The following is a 21,398-nucleotide window of genomic DNA, read 5'->3' on the forward strand; positions in this document are numbered from 1 at the left end:
GTTTTTACGTCGCCAGACACCAAAAACACTATCCGTTTTTATATTTCACCAAAACTGAAAATTACTTTCCACTACCGTTTTCCCTGGAGTGTTTTTTTGGCAAATTACAACCATTCTCGAGTATTACACAATTTATTTCACTATTAACAAAAGTAAATCTTAAGCGGTACAATAATGAAACACATGATTAAGAACACATTAGTATTAAAAACTATGGCAGTACATTGCTCGGGTTTGGTTACAAAAAATATTCAAGCTAGAACGTAAACACCCTAAATATCTTATCATATGTTTACTTAACTTTACTCCTATTGAAAGAAATATGCGGCACTGTGACATTAAATACAAAACCAAAACGTGTGCTTTAATGATCAGTTGAGCAAGCATTGTACATAGTGAAGAGTAAAAAAATTGTTTAAGTTGATTAAAATGAAACTGAATCACAGTCAAGATAATGCAACCGTCACAAAACATGGTTAGGTTAGGATCCAAGAACTGGTAAAATTCTAATGTTAATGCTTTTGTAAATAACTTTTTCAAAACTAAAACTCGTTTTTATTGTACACTTATAAACCAAATGAATGTTAACATTTTTGTTAATTTGTACATAAATCACTGATGGATAAGGCAGTGCTCTTTGGTCAGCTAAATTCTAAAAAATTGCTTATATGTTTGAAAAAGATAAATAGATTATTTCTCCATTTGAAGTAAATTTAAAGCGACTATTTTGATTAACTGTGAAATAAAGATCTAACTCATCATTCATTATCTTAAATTATTGCTCTTTAGGAAAGTGTTCAAAAATCTTCATAATTGGATGTTTAAGTTTCTACAATCAACAGCTTCCAAGAAATATCAAATGATCAATATCAATCTCCTAACTGTAATCACATACCATAACTTAATAAAAATCAAAAAGAATTTATAAACTTATTATTGAAAAATTGATTCTTAGAGAAATACTTTAACTAACTATCTTGAATATTGTTGGTGAGTATATTTTTGGTATATATATGATGGTCATATATAGAAAATAATTTTCATACACGTGACTAGAAGTAAAATATTTCTTATTGAATATACTACATACAGGGTGTGTTACATAATGAAAATTGATCTATTTTCGCAAAGCACTGTTCAGTGACAGGTTGTCTGGATTGGTGGGGGTAGGCTCGCTGGAAAGCCTACACACTGCCATTATCTGTATTCATAGAACAGTGGTCGCCTGAGCGGTGTTTGTTATCGAGCCGTTTAAAAAAAGTAATGATTCAGTCATTGGAACTCAGCGGGAGTTCCGTGCATTCTTTCAATTAGGGCGACATGGAGAAGTTCCGATGTGTAGCACAATCATGGGTTACTAACTTTAGAACAATGGCATCTGCATTCAAAATGAAGCTGACATGCCATCCAAAGTCAGATCGAACGCCAGGCAACTAACACTCGATAGAGTGTGTGCTGCTGTGGAAAACAGTCCTTAAAGGAGAAATCAAACTCTAAAAACAACGACTGCTTTGAACATGTCTGACCACTCGATCACACAAATTTTGAGGTTCAATCTTAATTTTCATCCCTACAGATGAATTTGAATTAATCTGTTTAATTTTGTCGATCTAATTGAAAGAATTCATGGATCTGCTGCTGAGCTGCAATGACTGAATCATTATTTTGAAAAACAACTCGAGAACAAACGCAGGTGGCTCAGACGACCACTCTGTAACTAAAGATAATGGTAGGCTTTCCTACTAGCCTACCCCCACCACCCTCGGACGACCTGTTGCTGAATAGTGGGCTGCAGAAAATAGATTGTTTTTTTTCCGTACTCTGTACAAAATTAGCTCTTAAAACCAAGCAACTTTCATTGATTAGAAACTATGAATTTAATCTTAAGATGAAAATTTATACTTAAATATTCAACCGTCTCTTTTACAGTTCTTTTAAGAGATTATTGATAGGTGAACACTTTTAACCTAGAACACAGAATGTAAGTAACAAGATAAAAGAAAGTTTTCGAAGCTTTGAAACAAATACCTAGCTGTTTACAACACTCTTACAATGCCCCTTTGTTTTGAGTTGACTTTTTCTTTCTAAATAAATATTATATCAACCTACTTTTGTTTCAACGTAACAAAACTCAGATTGTTTCCTACTAACATAAGAACTAAAGCTATTTGTTAATCTACAGCCTAATTGGGAGGAACTAATTCAGGGGAATATCACATAATTTACTGGATACTATGTATGATTTTTTCAACTCGACTTTTGAGCCTAAATACAAAGGTTGTATGTAAATTAAGGTCCCCAACCATACAGGTTGTTTTGTCGTCACTTAAACAAAACTAATGAACACCTTTTTGCGACTGTAGCTCATTAGAAACCTTAATTTAGGGTCAAACCTTGAACACAAGCTTTTTTCATCTTTTTTTAGGTTATATTTTGCTGGCTTGACACAGGTTGTTTTGCTGTGACACAATTAGGTTAGTTTTTGTCGTCTGCACTACACATTGGTCAGCACCAGGTGGGTGATTGTTGTGACGTTCAATCGTCATCGTCGTCGTCCACGGGCTTCTCCGAGTCCAACTGTCCCCAGTTGGCGGACAGCTGACATTTGATGACGCTGTTCAACGGAGGAATGTGGCTGCGAGGGAGTAGAAATGCCGATAGGTTGAATAAATCGAGGAATACTTTGTAGCGGTCACTGAAAAAGTGGATGATAAAGTTACTCAAGAAATATTTTGTGTATTTTTAGGTTATTCTAAATATAACCATGGAGAAGTAAGGCATAGGAAACGTGCAATGGTTTACTTAAGTGGTGTCCAGGGCAAAGTCCAACATGGCCCCCTTGCCCTCATGAACAACGCTCACAGTGGAGGAAGACCATGTGTCCTGTGCGATAGAAATTTCCGCACAGTGCTCGCCATTCGGACTCTTACTTGCTCATCACAAGTATTTATCCGGCACAACATACCATAGATGAGAGTGCACGGTCGGCCCCGTAAACAAGTTTCCTCTGTACCTAACTTCTTTGTGGTTTTAGACAAAGATAGGTATTCATTCACTTCCCATTTAACAAAAGCGGAGATAATGAATTGCCATACACAAATATCTTACCTACTAGAACCCAGGCAACAACAATAAATCTAATATTCAAGTTCTTGAAACTGGGATGGGAAAAATATTAAAGGTACTTTGGTATTATCCAGAGACCACTTATTTTAGAGAGATTTTTTTACCGTAGACCAAAAATAACTACATTATTGGAAAGAACATACTTTAATTGACTTACTGTCCAAATTTAACATGATTACGATTAGCGGCCTTTGAGTTCTGCCTCCCAGAAGGCAGCGAAGTTGGTAAGGATTGAGTTGAATGCATTGCCGCCGCTATACTCCGCCAAGTAGGTATACAGCACGCTGCAGAGGTTATGTTAGGTTGGATTATCATAAATATGTTTGTAGGACTTTGCTCGTTTCCTTATGAATCGAAAAATACCAGATGAGCCCGCCAAATATCCCAGATACAGGCGGAGACAGGTAATGCGCGGGCTCCGGTCTACCTTAGCCTACCTGGAGGTGATTTGGCGTGCGAAAGATTGACTCATCTGGTATCGTTTTATTCATAACAAAACGAGGAAAGTCCTACAAACATGTTTATGATAACCCAACCTAACATAACCGCCGCAGCGCGCTGTATAAGGGTGGCCTCAGGATAATACTAAAGTACCATATGAAAAAATAACCACCTTTTCCTTCCTGTAGCCACGAATCTATGTACTTTTAAATCTGTCAAAAATTCTGACGTTTAAGAAAATATTTAAGAAAGTAAGGTGATAGGTAAGGTTAAGTAAGTTTTAGAAAGTAAGGTTCCAATCAGAGCTGGTTTAGGATGCATAGGTTCTCTACTGTCTACATATTTACTGATTACCTGAGAGTAGATCGTAGATAATGATAACCGGAAGATCCTCCGGTGCCTAAATGTTGAGAACCGATCATTCGCTGGACCATTAGAACGTGGTTATCTGTAAATTAAACAATTCTCTGAATGTCCGTGGTTCTCAATAGTCAGCATATCCTAATGTAGATAATATAGGTATAATGGTTTTCATTGGATTCGCAGCGAAATATAAAATCTTTTCAAGCCCAAAAATCTTTTTTTTTTAATCTTTTTTTTCCCATAGGTAAGTAAACTATAGTAGTTGTAATCGTAAAATGGTACAGAAATATTAAATATTTAGGTTCCTAGTTTGCTATTATTATCACCTTCTAATTCATATATCTGTGTAAGCCAGACAACTAGCGCAAAAATTGCCTGTGCTCTTAAATGTGGTATAAACTGACATTTACTTGAACAAAATAATACACTTTTAACAGTAGAACATGTAAATCGTCTAATCCCTTGGGTCTATTTTACGTGTTAATGAAGGGGAACATAGCTTACATCTCCACTTAGTGATGAGTGAGTCGATATCCATGAGCAGACTCAGTAATTGATGCGGCTGACTAAACCGAGCCTCTTCTCTGTAGAACATAATCATGATCGCGCCTTGCAGTGCACGGTGTGAGAACCGACGCTCTCCTCGTGCGACCAATGCTGCGTGCGCCGACGCATCCAGCACTGAGTGGAACATCTCCGCTCGCTTCTGTATGTCGGCCAATAGGAACACCTGCTCTGACTCGCACTTGCTCTCCTGTCAAGACAACACGGTTATAACCTATGTTGTATAAGTGTACAGTTTCAGAATTTCGAAGCTACTTGGTAGCAAATTTAAGTAACAATAATTCATACTATCAGTTTTACTTGGTTAAAAATACTGCATATTCACAAGAAATCGCTAATTAAAATCACCAATCAGTGCAATTAGTAAGGTTCACTTCAACTACGTCCATTTTGATTTTAATACTGGCGACAACTTTAACATGGCGATGGAACGTCTTAAGTGTTCTATCAATAGTCAAAGGTAACACTTAAAAAATAAATAAAATAAAATAGATAAATAAAAGAACTAAAAGTTGCCAACAGAAAAAGAGCAGAAGATGAAAGTATTTTTGCTAGCAATAAGCTACTTAGCTCAAGACTCCTCTCAAATTCTTTGGAAATAAGACTCTACAGAAGAATTACTAGATCATTGTGGTTTACGGTTTAGATACCTGGGCAATGAACAAGAAAAAAGGTAGAAGACTTTGTTAAAACTAGGTTCTTAGAAATATATTTGGCTATTCTTGCAAATTTAGTCTGGAAGATATAACAGAATTACAAAATCAGCCACCTAAAAATATTCAGATGTGGGAGGAAGAAAAAAGTTGGAGGACACATTGGTTTGGGCTTGTTTTTACGAAAGAAGAGAGTTTTATGGTAAAAAACATAATGCAATTTTTATCAGAAGAAAGAAGATGACTCAATAGTAAAAACATGTGGCAGAAATATGTTCCTGAAGGCTGTAAGGTCTGACCAGCTGTAGGGCCAAAGAAAAGAGACAGTGATGAACTAGGTCCGAAGGGATATGAAGATGTTGGGGCAAAATGAGGTGGAAGTCAGGTGGAATGGATGTTGATGAGCCGAAGTACTAACTGGAGACCGAGTGACCATTACAGTAACAAAAGCCTTTCAGGGACTGAATGAAAATTGAGAAGCAGCTACACACTACATTTAGATAAATTGTATGCTCTACTGTTACCTAAAGCATTTCATCTCGTTTGTTTACTAACCATTGCCGCAAACTTCTGACCCTCCAGCCATTCTTCCACAGCTCGCTTATACTTGGACCAGAAGTCAAAACCGTTGACCTCCAGACCTGGTGTTCGCTCCAACCACATCTGAATCAGCTGTTCCAGAGATGGCTCCTTCTCTGAGCGCTCGATTGCCTTCATCGCTTCTGCGTCCCGGCCAAACACTCTAGCGTAGTTCTGGTTGAATCTCACACGGTTCTCCTGTAGAAAGAATTTTTATTTTATTTAAACTCGTATTTATGGGAGTTTCAGATTCAAGCACACCTAGCTGTTTCTTAGTACATATTTAATATTATCCATGTTGTTATTTCAAACCGAAATCTTCAAAATGTTATCTACAAAATGCCATTTACAAAAGTATATCCTTCAGTGTCAATAAATTTTTTAAATTATTTCTAGAAATTATAAGTAGCTTAGGTATATTTCATGACTTTGTAAAGCTACTTTCAACCTCATACAAAACCAAAAACATATTAGTTTTGTTAAAATTCAGATCCTATTATTCCAGTTATTTCAATAAGTAAGACTAGAGGCCGACATTTAGGATGCATTATTTCTATCCCTCTTTGGGGCAAACTATTCAACAAAATTAATATTAATAATAGTAGGTTAATACAATATATTTACTCTAATACTTATACATGGGCAATCAGCAATGACCACTGGGAAACCAATGCTTCAAATATTTTTCTGTGATACATGTAATCATATCTAGTTTATTGGTTTTTTTTTGTTCTAATAATTTTTCCGATTTCAATCCTACAATTCCTCACTTTACCGAGTAAGTTTACCGAGACCACACTACAATTATCTGACATGTGAGATGTGACTCCGATGATGTAAGGATTCTTAACCTTGCTAATCGACACCTTTGTGGTTAACCTCCACATTGTTCTAGCATATTTCATAATCATAACGGAACGCTAGCCGCTCTCTGTACAGTCAACCCTACGCTATGTTAGTCAAATTTGTATTAATTTGTTTCTGAAAATTTTCCATGGTAAATTAAGTCACTGAAATAATATATTGTTTAAAAATGTGGTAGTTAAGTCACTTAAAAATATGTATAATTGTGCTAGAAATGTGAAATAGCATATTGTGGAAACAGATGTGAAGATAGTTAATTTACCTTACCAATATTTCGTTCACAAAATTTAGGCGTTTTGAGGGGAAGCGATTCCATCCTCTACATCTCACTCTGACTTTGAAACAACAGCTGACAACTGATCAGCTGATATATACAATTAAACAGGAAAACAAATGTGTCAGACCATTTAAAGCATCAGGATCAGATGTTTATAGATAGCCTTTGAAGGGGAAATTAAACTAAATGAAAGTGCACCTAGTTTAAAAAAAAATACTATTTTCTAACACTGAGAACACAAGTGATGTAAGTGAAATCTTTTTATAGCCATGGCTTTACCTATTGTTATTCCAAGTTTGTAAAAACTATGTGTGTATCGGTTTGATTCCTAGTTTGTATGTACACTGTGTGTTTATCTGTTCATTCCCAGTTTTTACAAACTGTGTATGTATCTGTTTGATTCCAATTTTGTATAAACTATGTGTGTATCTGTTTCATTCCCAGTTTGTATAAACAATGTGTGTATCTAATCATTCCCAATTTGTATAAACTATGTGTGTATCTGTTTCATTCCCAGTTTGTATAAACTATGTGTGTATCTGTTTGATTCCCAGTTTGTATAAACTATGTGTGTATCTGTTTCATTCTCAGTTTGTATAGACTATGTGCGTATCTGTTTGATTCCCATTTTGTATAAACTATGTGTGTATCTGTTTGATTCCCAGTTTGTATAAACTATGTGTACCTGTTTGATTCCCAGTTGTTATAAACTAATCTGTTTGATTCCCAGTTTGTATAAACGATGTGTCTATCTGTTCATTCCCAGTTTTTACAAAGTGTGTTTATCTGTTTTATTCCCACCAAGTATAAACTATGTGTACCTGCTTTATTCCCAGTTTGTTCTCGATGAGTCGGAACTGAACGCTCTGGAAACCCGAGGCAGGAGAGAGATAATTCCGGAACTCCATGAAGTCCAACGGAGTCATCGTCTCTAAGATCATCACCTGGTCTACAAGAAGCTGGAAGTCGGAAAAAATATTAACAATATCGTAGTTTTATAACAAACGTTTTGAAAGAATCTCCCAAATAAAGCACATTAAAACTGGTTGTGAAAAATATATTTCCCGAAGATCTAAAAATTTGACTGGTAAATAAGGATACATATAACTGTCTAGTTTAACCTCTCTGTGTAATTTGTGTTTAGATTAATAAAATTGTTCCTTTACATTTTTTATCTATGATACAGTACTTAATGATCTGAACAAAACTAGTGAACAGAGCAATTGCTTAGTCCAAAAAACAATTATATAAGCAACAAATAATTTCTACTTATTTCCTACAAGTACAATTTTTATTGGATTTACCAATTTCAATAATGTCACAATAATTTGTAATTTCTAAACCAACATTACTTACTCATTCATAATACATGTTGTTTTATCAACCAACATAGGCTATATCAGAGCAGTACCACATAAGGTTACTACAAAAGAAGCCTTTCATACGTTGTCAGAGTTTGCGACAAATGTACTTATCTTCATCTGTCTCTTTTCACACTCACTTACCTTCAATATAAGTACGATCCTGTTCAATCTTCTCAAGATCTCGACCGTTTGTGACTCGTCTAGTCCCTGAAAAATTTATTCATTTATTTCCAACAGGAAATTATTATAGTCACCTCTTAATTTTACAAAAACAGTTTGTTCTGAATCCATATATGTTGTCTGAAAGAATAGGCATTAAAATGTTTAAATTCAGGCTGTTAATATGATTGTTTAATGCCTGATTTCTTAGTACAACAAAAATTGTATAGTTATGTCATTAGAAATAAAACTAACTTTGGGTAAAATCTTTGTCTGTAAAAATTGTGCCTTTGTCAACACCGACCAAAGTGGATCAGGGATCTTTCAGGGTTTTTGGTAATTTAATATCAAAAATAATACACAAAATTTGATGTATTTTAAATAGTTATATAAAATAAATAGGAGAAACGAAAATACACAACTTAACATAAATCAATTTTTTTTTACACACACATTAAACACTACGATAAAACCAAACATTTAATTAATTAAAGTAATTTCAGCAAATGATTGTTTTATTTACCTGATTGTTACTGAACAACGTCCGGACAGAATCCAACTCAAATATTATCTGTTTAAACCACAACTCGTAAGCTGAAACAATTAAAAGTTTTATTGTAAATATCTGCTCTAAGCTGGGTTTTTCTAGTCTGCGGAGTCCACTCTGCTCTTCTTTGGTAATTTAATCGTAATTTTTTCTTAGAAGCGAATCGGACCGCCGCTAAGGACGAGCAGAAATTGCTTCTCGCACTCCGCAAAGCTTCCACGCCTAGGAAACCCAGCTTAACTTCATCAAAATTGTAACGAAAGTGATATGTATTGTATTTTAAGTATTTTTAATCTAATGAATAATTAATGTACAATTTGTGATTTTATCTTGTATTTTTCTATTTTTTCTATTTTTTTTATGATTTATTTAGAGGGGAAAGGTCTATCATAGGGTCTTGGTCCTCCAATAATTATTAGAAATCAGTTTTTGTAACTGGTTTTTGATACAATGTTTGAAAGAAATATATCAAACTGTTCTGTTGGTTTATCAATTTTGTGGAATGTGATACAAGTTAAACATTACTATTCTGTATAACTTTTGAAAAAGAGAATTAACCGTTCCTGAAAGATACTTAAAAAATTTCTATTATAGGTAACATTTTTGCTAGGACAATCTTTTGGAAATTCCTTAACAGTTTTATATTATTTATTTTTGTTGTTTGGTCAATGTTACGTTACAACATACAAATCATTGTTGTTAATAGTCCGTCTGATGCATTCATACGGCTTCTTTCAAACCCAAACTCAAGGTTTCTGAATGATGTCGCTGATAGAATAAAAACCAAACGAGAAATACTAATTCTATTTTCTAGTTTTCACTTCTACCTATTGTATGATATTACAAATTTTCAAACATAAATTTCCACTGTCTAAGTGAGGAACAATTTTTGACTATAAATAAAACAAACGTCCCTTAGGGCTGTGGGAAGATTCTGTAAAGTTATATAATTCTTGGCCCCTCGGTGAGGGGGGTTTGATTCTCAGCTTTGCCCACAAAGCGTTTGGATAACACTCCTCTCTTTCATCTTCTAAAAAAATGTCAAAAGTGTAAAGAAGAAAAAGATGTAGGCTACCTTGATGTGTGATGATAAAAAGATGCTCATCGTGAACGGTGGAATGTTGCGAGCTGAGCATTCTCTGAGCACCCAACATCTTGTCCAGCTGTAGGTACTCCGCGTATAACATGCCATCGTTCTCCCCCAGTGGTGCTCTAACACTGAAACACAACCGAGGTTTCAGAATATCTTATAGTCTGTATGATGGAACCTGTCTCCTGTTCCTTAGTTTACCTGGGACTGGCCCAGGCCTTAAACCATTGGCCGGTCCCCAGGTAGACGGATGGGCAGGAGGCGTCATACAGACTACCGTGAAAAAGGTTTTTTCTAGGATTTTCCTGAATTTGAAAATGGCTCTGACATAAAAATCTCAAAAAGCTTTATTGGCTAACAGTCAAAATAATGTCACTGTAACCTAGAACGGGGGTTCTCAAACTTCATCTACTCAAGGACCCCCATAGTTAATTACGTATGCAATGCGGACCCCCTACAATTAACTTACCCCCACCCCCTATTAACCACCCCCCCCCAATGACCCCTTAATTTTTATTTTAAATTGATCATTTCAAAAGATTACTTATTTATATTAGGCTAAGGAATAGGCTAAACAAATAAATAACCAGCAAACAAACAACCAAACCAACAAACCAAAACTGTTATTTTCACACTTTTGTTGTCAGTGATTAAAAAATAACTTTGATTAAAATGTTTTACACACACCCTCAAAAATTACTTGCAGACCCCTAGGGGTCCGTGGACCACACATTGAGAAACTCTGACCTAGAGCGTTACATAAGAAGGTTTGAGATGGGAAAATATGTCCTACTATCAGTGACTGAAACATTCCAAATTTTTTTTAAATTTTCCTTCTCTCTAGGGTCAAGATGAATGTCCCCATTCTGAATCGTATAATAAGGGGATAGCAGCTAGCTTAGTTTGATTTGTCTGCTGTGTGCTATCCTACCAATGTACATATTAGGTAGGCTAGCTGTTATTGCCTCAATGCTACAATAGTTCAAAATTCTGGCTAAGAGCCTTTTCTTGAATAAACCAAACATCCCCAAAAAATCAAAAATTGTCTGTTGATGGTTTTATTTCCCTCTTGAGTATGTAGAATTGAACTCATTTTACTATTTTCTTCCTCTTCAAAATTTGTTGTCTGCTAAAACTGAAGAACTGCCCAACATAAAACCAGACAAACTCCCTTAGCTCAGTACTAAACACTAAACAGCCTTTGGAAGACACAATAAGTTTTTACTTATGAGAGGATATTTTTATTTACAGTTGTTGACGTTTTGTTGAATGTTGAGTGTAAAGAACAGTATTAGCCAAGTGAATCAATGATAGCCAAGACAGATAGTTCAAAGGCTTCATGTCGGAGCTGACATTTGAGACTTTGACATACTTTACTCCCTCTCACTATTGATTGACGAAGCGATTTAAGCTCAAACCTGCTACCAATGATGGGGAGAGGCTTTGGGGTTGAACAAAATTATTTTTAGCTTTATTTTAAAATATTCAAAATCTATCACATAAGCTATTTTATTGATGACAAATTTCCCTAAGTACCTATAGATTTTATATTTACCTACGTTGGTTATTTGGTACCCCGATTGATGAGAAAATCTCCACAAAGTCCAAAAATAGGACTCGGAAATTGTTTTTGAAGAAGTGATCCTGTCACCTGTCACTGTTGGTTGACATTTCGAAAGAGAGGTTATCTTGCATATCGTTTATAGTTTAAGGTTAAAAAAATATTAACGCAGTACACACCAAAATGTGAAACGTTAGATAATCTTCTACATCTTGATGGTACGGTAACTAATTTAAAATAATAATATATGCACATTTTCTATTCTAACTTGGATTTTATTTAACTTTGAGAAAGTAAAATTGCATTGTTTGAGCAACTTAAGCAGAACAGACGACGGAATACGGAACCCCCGGAAGTCAATGCAACAAGATAACAAGAAAACACGAAACAGCACTGCTTAAAACTACAAGCTTTAACGGCAGGCTTATAATATGTTTCATATAACCTACATAACATAGAATATAGGAGTATAGCATGATGAGTATGAAATTTTCACAAAACTATTATAAGTTAAATTGCTTTATGAATATCGTTTTATTTGAAGTGAAGGTATATTAAAGCAGTTTTGTAGATTTAAAGTTTATTTGTTATTGTAGGTAATAGTTAAAAAAAAACAATTTTTTTTCAAATAATTTAGTTTATTCAAAAAGGCGATGGTAAAGACTTCTTTGAGCTAGAATAGTTGCGTACTAGGGGTCTCAACACCGGGGCTTCAATCCAATCCTGGGATTTCGGGGTTTGTTTAAGCCGATATCATTTTATGGATTCAACTTTTTAGCCATTTAAATGAAAATGAAGTGCTCTTGTTGACTCCTCTAATGTTTTAAACTTGCCTTACTAGTGTTACACTGCGCAATACTGGTATTTCTAAGTAAAAAAATGTTCGTGCCAAAATTTAAACTCAAAATTACTACTTAATTAGCATAGTGCGTTTTATTAAATTTAAGGAAAGCAATAAAAAAAATACGTCTCACAGTTGAGACGCATGCATTCACTTATTGAGTTTAGTGATTAGTGAAGTGTTCAATTAAAATATATCATACTTTACCATCGTATTCATCGTCCTATAAGTAAACAGTATAAGCATTTCTAGTGATATTGGAGGTATTTTTATTCACTTTCCGAAAGTAAAACTCTTCAAATTCACAGAATGGTAAATATAATATAGGTTTTTAATCCCGTTTGTCTCCAAATTAAAAACCACCAACCTCGGGATTTCTAGGTATCAAAAACCATCCGGGATTCAGGATCCCGGGATTGAGACCCCTAAACTCAATATTACCTTCTGTGCTAAAAAAAAAAAAAAAAACGCAATCCTAGATTTAAAATGGTGTGAAGATTCGATATTTATTTGTATATTACTATTTACATAAATGCGAATATAATCATTGGTTTGTAATAATACATTTTGTCGTTCAATTTCGTTGACTCAATATAGAATCTCAATCTCCTTGAAGAAAATATGTAAACGAACAAACACTTTTGAAGTAAACCGCAGCACTGGCACTGAATGATTTTGAAATGGCAGAAAATACAGAATTAATAGGACAGGTATATTTTTTATTTGTTTTTTTATATTTTTTACCATTGGGGAAATATTATTTGATAAAGTTAACTGCAATTTTAAAATACTTGACATATCCAATAACGTGCATTTTTTTAGAATGAGCTATTGCAAAAGTTCAAATGTTATACAAGTTCAATATACAGTACTAGGTGAAACCCGTCGAAATCGACGGTTATTTTCAAGGATTACGCTAATTCATCTAACTGCGATAAATTGAGTGAAATTGTACATATTTTGAGCATTTAGCATTGTTTAAAGATTAATAAGTGTAAAAACAATAATGATAGTTACCAAATATGGTTGATCATTCAATGAATAAAATATCTCCCATACTGTACGTCATCGGAGTTATTAGTATATTATCTGGTATCTCATCGTTTGGATTAAACTTTAAATAGCATTAAAATCGTATTGGTGGATCTTTTGTAGTTAAACACTTCCGTGATTTCATCAGTGTAATGCAGATTAATCTATGATTTTATTTGAAAAACATATCTGTTTGTTGGGAAGACACGTTCTAACTTCAAAGGAAGATATCCATTACAGTGTAAGTTTGATTTTTCCTTCGCCACGTCGCGTCAGTTCATATCGTACTTCTGTGCTAATGAATAACCATCTATCACAGTTTTGAGAAATTTGTTGTGGGGTTACTGTTAAAGCTGGAATTCCTTGACATGGGGGATGTCAGTTAGTTGTCTCAGCCATATCAATTACATAAAGTTGTCAATATAATCTCTCTACGGAATGTGAGGTGTAGTGGAATATACTTGAAGTGAAGTTGGCTTTTATTCTTAAACTGTTAGGAGCCTCCTCATTTATATGCGGCTTCATTGACAACAAATAATGCAAATGACATAGCAATGGGACATTTCCAAAAAGCAAAAATACTGTAAATTTGCTGTTACGTAAATATTGACGTTTACATGCATTGTTAATCAACGTATCTTATAAAGGATGATGTGATCTAGTTTAAAAGGAATATGACCTTTCTGTCATGACAGTAGCTGCTTAAATATTATTTACTCATTGGGCCATATTTACAGCCAAAATGCTGTGTTATTTTCAATAACATATGGGTAAGTTACATAGATTTTTTTGCTGCTGATCAGTGCACTTTAAGAATATATATTTTGAGATAAATTAAATGGTTTTTGTTGCAGAGTAGCGCTAGTAAACATGCACAACCCTTTTCGTTAGTCTAATAACATTCAAAGGCTCTCTAAGAATTCAAGTTCTTATTTGTATAGGTACATATCTATATTATGTTTTCACTAAGCTGAATGAATACATCGAAGTAACCTCTCTGAAAAGTCTGCAGTATATTGCAGTTTGCCAGCTTAATGACCTTATTTATCATGCAAATATTTCTACATAAATATTGTAAAATGTTTTATCCAGTTGCTGTAAACTACTATTTAACAAAGTATGGACACGGATCAAACAGGCACCGTGCCCTTCTGCACTTGTAGGCTATTATTTTGTATTGTATTACACAATTTAATATTTTTTCCAATTATTGAAAACATGTATGAAAATAATCTCATGAACCTATGATGATCTGTCTAGAACAATATGATAAAAATAAAGACAAAAATGGTGAAAAGGGCAGTCACCAACCCGTAAAATAGATATAAGGTCAATAGGAAATAATTTTAAGAGTTACTGTGATAAAAGGATTTTCTACTGATTTCGTCATGGTATATATTGCAAAACATAACATGATACAGAAAAAAATAATTTTAAAATCAGAAAATAACTTTGCAAATGCTTCTTTTGGACAATTCAGTAACTTCCGTGTCTTGTTTAAAATACAATTTACAAATTAACAGCTGTTTCATTAAAAAGTATTATCCACATGGCCAAAATGTAAACAAATCTGTAGAGGGATCTTTAAAGGCTTCTGGGGCAGAGCCCTAAGGGAATTTACTTCGTTTTTCTTTTGATAACCCATCTACAGACCAAGACCTTTCTTTTGACACCCCTACCAAGTTTCTACGCCCAGCCGTTCTCTCAAATTAGTGGAGACAAAGTTTCCAATACAATTTTTAGATTCCCCCATGTTAATCTTATGGGAGAAAATCCAACTTTGATGGAAGATCCTGCCTAAACTAATAAAGATATCAAAAAACGAAAAACACTTTGCAAAACTACAGATCAGGGCAATTCTTTTGACATTTTAATCATCAAAATCGGTCCAAAAATGAGGGAGGAGTTCTGTTCACAAAAATCGGCTTAGCGTATTATATATATAGAATAGATTGCAATTCTATTCTAAATTGCAAGACAAATTTTACTATATGCAGTTTTACATAACAGGCGAAAACAGGTAAATATAAAAAATATGGAACGGTAACCGTAAAATGGAGATTTTTGCAAATATAATGAACCATTTTAGTACAGTATTTTACCGAGATCTATTTCTTACAAATTGAATATGTGGCAAAAGCAAATTAAACGAAATGCTGCATAAGTAAACAGTTAAACAGTAAACAGTAAAATTAAATTTTGTAAACTTTAGTTTATGTTGTGTGCCCCTAGATTTATAAATTTCCTGTTTGTTGAATTCGGAAATCTAATTTCCACTAAGACACAAATCGACTAAAATATTTTTAAAAGCTACTACACCCCGTTTTACGCCCCTAGGCTACACGATTTTGGCGGGTAAAACTGTGACAACATGCAGAACGTACCCTGTTTTGCCGGGGCAGCCGGAGGGCGGATTCATGACGAAGCACTGAAACGGGCGAGAGTCAAATGGGTTCTCCCTGCGATTACGCAACACCGCGACGCCGTCCAGGTTAGGTTACACTCAATACTGGCGTTGTCACGTGCCGCGAGCCGCTACCGGCCAACATGGCGGATCATATTGCCCCGATTGACCACAGCATTTCGTGTTTTACCACACGATTGAGCAAATAACACGTGGTTTACGTAACAAAATCGTCTTCGATCCTAGAAACAAAACTTGTCATGGTCACTAGATCATGTTTAGGCTTTAAAATTCGCAATTAGAATCCCGTTTAAGATTATAACTAAAGCCCCCCATACACTATCCAACATGTTGGTCGGACATGTCGGGATCCAACGTCTTGTCGAACATATTGGACAGTGTATGGGTTCCAACCCGACATGCTCGACGGATATGTCAGGTCGGATGCTCGGTCCGATAGCACGACCCGACTCGAGCCGTCCGCCTGACATGGTGGACCCTGTGTGGGAAACCGTAGTCTACTAGCCACAGTTTCCGTATTTAGCGAGTTGTGCGTGATAACCGTCCCATTTTTCCATAATGTCATTTAATAATAATAAACAGGTCTGGTCAGAATTTATTTAACTCTACAGAGACCAGAAGGCGTTGTGGGATGTCAAAAGTAAACTCTATTGCAACAAACATGCGCGTAGGGGCACGATATCCTGATGGTAAAGTGCAAGGAACTGTATCCAGAGTGTGATTTAAAGTTCGTTAAAAAATATGCTCTATAAATCCCTAAAATCATCGCTAAAAATCCCCCTCAAACAGCTAACAGTCATCTCAAAATCCATCTCAGAACTAATATTTCACCTGACTTGTTGGGTGACATGCTCGACAGTGTGTGGGAAACACCCGACATAAGTCAGGTTGCATGATGGGTCCGTCGTCAGGTCAGGTTGTCAGGTCGGGTGGCATGTTCGATAGTGTATGGGGGGCTTAAGTCCTATTAGACTTCTATGCGACACCCTTCTAGGTGTGATCATCGATCGTTTGGATTATAATGAATAATGCTAACTGAAACAGCTTATGTTAATAACAAAAGCTACACACAGTTCAATTTACTCTATTTATTTTACTTACATTTAATTCATTCTCAGCTCATTTTTGCAACCATAAGTGTGCGTCACTGTATTAAAGAATTGATCATTATTGATTGAAAATGTGTTGGAACAATAACCGCATGAGTTACTCGGTTCGGTTTGAACCAGAAGGAACTACTCATTTGAGTACAATTTGTATAAATAGTTCAATAATGCCTACTCGTTGCTATTCTGGATGTTCTTTAAAGGGTCCGTTGAAGTTAGCAGTTCCAATAAGCAACATAAATATATTTTCCTATTGATCTTAGGAAGAATAATTTTCAGAAGGTTGATACGTCTGGACCTTCTTAAATATGTCGGACGACTCCTCCTTTTTTTCAAAGACACTTCTATATTCAATATCAATCTCATCGTCTCTTTATGAAGTTATAGATACTATTAAAATGTCAATAAAAATATACACTTTGTTGCCTTCCCTGTAGTAAACCTTAATGCTCATTAAACTCAATGTTATTGAAACAGGGAATAAATCTGACAATTTCTAGGCAAAAATTAGTAAAAAGCCAACCATACAAATGGAAATTTACTTATTCTGCAGGTTTGCTGCGGAGGGGATATCTATCACAATTATTATTTGAATGTGTAACAATTTATTGAGAAAACTTAATTTAGATACAGCCATAGTAAAAGTTAAAATTCAAGCATACGCTCTTCCTTGTGGAGGATCTGTGAAATCTGATCATTTACCCGTACAATCGCCCTCTGCAGGCTAGGACCTCGCCTACGATGGTTTCCTCATTCATTTGGCCGGTAAGACGATACGCTACAAGAGGTTGGGTTTTTTGCGGTAAAGGAGTAAAGTGATCCTCTCTGATGATTTAATTTGCCGCATTGACAGTTACATTATCCAGTTGGCTAACAGGAAAATGTGACACAGTTAGCTAACGGTTAATGGCTTTTTAATTTAAACCATCATATATTCACATAAACCAGCTTGTAGTGCGTGAGCTCATTTTAAAAGTCTTAGTTTTAAAACGGGGAGGAATAAAAGGACGCCCGAAAAAGAGATAGGCCTACGTTACGCCTTTAATACTTTTATATAACTTGTCTAAAAATTACATATTACCGGTAGTAATTTTTCACAGTCTAAAATAGAGATAACGTCAATTTGAAGAAACAACCATATTAAAAAAGTGTATAGTACATAAAAACTAAAAACACGCACAGTCAAATCATGGGGATGCTCAGAAACAGCTAAAAAGGTATGATATCCGGTAACAGTAACATTTTATGGGTACCTAGGGTAAACAGCAAAAAATTATGTCTATTCCGAGTGACAGTCAAAATGAGAATAATCTGTGTAAGAAAAAAGACATAGTAGGTGAATTAAATACGATATAGGCAGAGTTTCAAGTTAAGGCATCAGCAGAAAAGAAGTTGTCCAGTAAAAGAGTTCCATGATAGGCAGGGTTTACAGTAGCATATATAATCAGTAACATCCAGGTGAGAAGAATATCTAGTAAAAGTATCAGTAACAATAGTAAGGGCTTTTCAGTAATATCATTGTAATATTACATAATAAGAGGAGAGGGCGTCTCGTTAACGAATCGAGAGGGAAAGTCTTTAAAAATAAGAAATATCTTGAGAAATAGGTCAAACGGCGAAAAGCTTATTTTCAGTAAAAGCAACATCCATTGAGAGGGTCTCTGGTAAGCTATAGAGCGTCATACGAAAATATCGGACAACATGGGAATGTTATAATCTAGTAAAGGTTACAAACCGAAAAGTGGAGGGTGTTAGGAAAAAGTAACACAACAGCCATAAAAGAGGGGTGTCCGATAAAGTAACAGCCGCAATGATGTGTGTCCGATAAAATTAGGCTCTGCAATTGAAAGATTACCGTGTAAAAAATTACTTTGTCCGGAAACCGTTCCCATAGTGGCTGTTTATGGGAACGGTTTCCGCTCAAAGCAACCTCAATAATAGCGAGAGTGTCTTGTAAAAGTAACGGTAAAAACTGGAAGGATTTCCGGAAAAGGTTACTTCCATAATGGGGAGGATGTCCGGTAAAAGAAAAAGCAAAATGTGAAGGATGAAACGTGATGGTAAAGTAACAGCAGCAATGGAGAGGGTTGCCCGTAGAAATAACAGCCATATGGGAAGCTGTCTCAGGGCTAGCTGAAGCTGTCTGTTAAAAGTTACGGCGAAAATAGCTTAGGGACCAATAGGGAGGGTGTCCGATAAAATATACAACCAAAATAGGGACTTGGGGAGGTAGTCTAAAAAAGTAACAACAAAAATGGAAAGCGCTTCCCGTAAAAAGTAAGCTCGATAATGGGCATAACCACAGATAAAACATATGTTTTATCTCTGTCATAGCGTATTCCAGTAAATGTAATAACCGAATGGGTAGGAGTGAGTAATTAAAATAGTAGTTCCCTTAAGGCCTTTTTGCCCCCTATTAAAAAACTGGGGAGAGTGTCTACAAGTAAAAGGGGTCGCCGTCTATGTGTCACCCCGACAACCCATCACCTCGGTATTTTGGGCACAGACGACAACGTGTCACCTCGTAAAAATATAACGATGCCGTCTAGGTGTCACCTCGTCTAGTTGTCACCTCTTCTCTGGAGGTGATTGTTTGTCGTGTGTAGAGACGACTGCCTGTCACCTCGCACGCTTGCGTCAACGTGTCACCCCGACTACCCGTCACCTACTCTAGGCCCAGGTGACGATCTGTCGTTGCCGTTTACGACAAACAGTCACCTCGTACACTCGCGACAACGTGTCACCCCGACTACCTGCCACCCCGCTCCATCTGTTTACGTTTTCTTATAACGCATAATAGGATTTCTCCACTTGGTTTATCGGCGCTACCATGCTTGAAAACAAATAATTGTATATGTTACAATAAATAATAAGCAAATAATAAAATACATTATAAATTATGCATGTTTAATCTTCACTAACTAGATGATACACGCAGGCTCCACCCGGGTAATAAAACTAAAAAATCTAACAAATTAATAAAATAATACTAAAATATAGGTAGTTAGAACCAAATGACATTAGGTTGGTTCTGTATACTGCAACAAGTAGAAGAAAAAAAATATTTGCAATCTAAATGCAGTTAGGACATTTTCCAATGTAGGAGATTTTATAAAAAGTTCAGTGACACTGTTACATAAATTTTAGTTTAACTCCAACATTGCATGCTCTCAGCTTAAATAGAAGTCAGTCATTGTGCCTGAGGAAATAAAAACGACCTTTTGCGATTAACATTTTTCATGTTAGTGCCAAATATAAACTTAGTTCCAAATCATAACAGATGTTACATTTGAGACTAAATTTTTAAGACGCCGTTAGACATTTGACCAATTAATTGAACATACATTGAAATAGCTCATAGTGTATTTGGATAGATTAATAATTATTATCCACTAGGCCTTCTATGGCCACGAGAGAAATTTGTTTCTTGCATTCAAACACAAAAATGAACTAGTTAAATATAAAAAAAAAACTACAAGATATGTCAGAAAAAAAATACGTTTCATGCTAAATTAAAATTAAGTTCCTTTACTTTAGCTTACTACAATCATTAAATTCAAATATATATTTAATTTTTATAATCCATGTAATTCAACAGATTAAAACTATTATTCAATTAAAAATTAAACCTGATATTCCAAAATACCTATAAGCTTTCAAACAGCACTGAAAAAAACGTATCTTACATATTGAACACATAACTCTTGGGAAGTTCAAGAATAGACTTTTAAATGTTAAAGGATGCATTTACCTGACTTAAGGGGGGAGTCTGCACTTAAAATGACAAAAAATTATTTTTTTTCCAATTTTTGAAAATATTTTTTTCTTTTTCTGTATACATTTGTGATTAAAAAAATATATAAAACATGCAATAAAAAGTTTTATTTACCCCCGTAAATATTTTTTAAAGTTAACCTTACACTGAATAATTTTAGCTTCCCACCTTCGCATGAACGCTGCTGCTCGTCATTCACTCTTATATTCAAGTTAGGATTACTGCATTATTATATATACAGAATGTAGAAATCACCTTTAACTAATTTGAATGCCTTTGCCCCCAGCCCACTACATAACAGTGATATTTTGTTTTGTTTGTCTCTGTTTATCAGCTTTCTGCTTTTATAATACAGCAGCTGATTTCTGTTGTTGTTTATCTTCTGTTGTTTATCTGCACAGTATTGAAAATATAACTCTATTTTATTTCAGTTCTTTTATTGTTTAGTGATGTGATATTATAGAGAAGTATTTATTAGTTTTGTATTATAGAAAGCTGCATTTATCCTACTTTCTGTGAGTGAAGTTTTGTGAGAACCAACCTAGGCCATAGCCTTGAACTCAGTACCGGTAACCTGGTTGTAGGTTTTTGTTTTATTTTTGTTATCTAATACAATGGCACCAACCAAGAC

At 35.0% G+C, this 21,398-nt stretch overlaps 1 protein-coding gene across 1 annotated transcript; it reads right to left on the bottom strand.

Moving 5' to 3' along the window:
- Positions 1 to 121: 121 nt before the first annotated feature.
- Positions 122 to 15,951, bottom strand: LOC128986050 (tryptophan 2,3-dioxygenase). Its single transcript, XM_054406144.1, has 9 exons — positions 15,846 to 15,951; positions 10,013 to 10,155; positions 8,914 to 8,984; positions 8,373 to 8,438; positions 7,689 to 7,826; positions 5,703 to 5,924; positions 4,435 to 4,684; positions 3,922 to 4,015; positions 122 to 2,695 (listed from the first exon to the last, which is right to left on the bottom strand). The coding sequence occupies exons 1-9, from the start codon at positions 15,878 to 15,880 to the stop codon at positions 2,536 to 2,538; spliced, it is 1,179 nt and encodes a 392-aa protein (XP_054262119.1). The 5' UTR covers positions 15,881 to 15,951; the 3' UTR covers positions 122 to 2,535.
- Positions 15,952 to 21,398: the final 5,447 nt, after the last annotated feature.

This window comes from Macrosteles quadrilineatus, unplaced genomic scaffold, assembly GCF_028750875.1.
Source record: "Macrosteles quadrilineatus isolate MER2022 unplaced genomic scaffold, UCM_ALF_1.0 Scaffold_2__2_contigs__length_208266976, whole genome shotgun sequence".
In the NCBI taxonomy this organism is placed as follows: Eukaryota; Metazoa; Arthropoda; class Insecta; order Hemiptera; family Cicadellidae; genus Macrosteles; species Macrosteles quadrilineatus.

Bases quoted from the DNA above. Each gene is read 5' to 3' on its own strand.
- LOC128986050 (XM_054406144.1), bottom strand. From the start codon at position 15,880: ATGAATCCGCCCTCCGGCTGCCCCGGCAAAACAGG. The intron at 8,985-10,012 runs GTAGCCTACATC...TAATTGTTTCAG, and splicing joins TTTTATCATCACACATCAAG to CTTACGAGTTGTGGTTTAAA. The intron at 2,696-3,921 runs GTAATCAGTAAA...CCACTTTTTCAG, and splicing joins TATCTACGATCTACTCTCAG to TGACCGCTACAAAGTATTCC.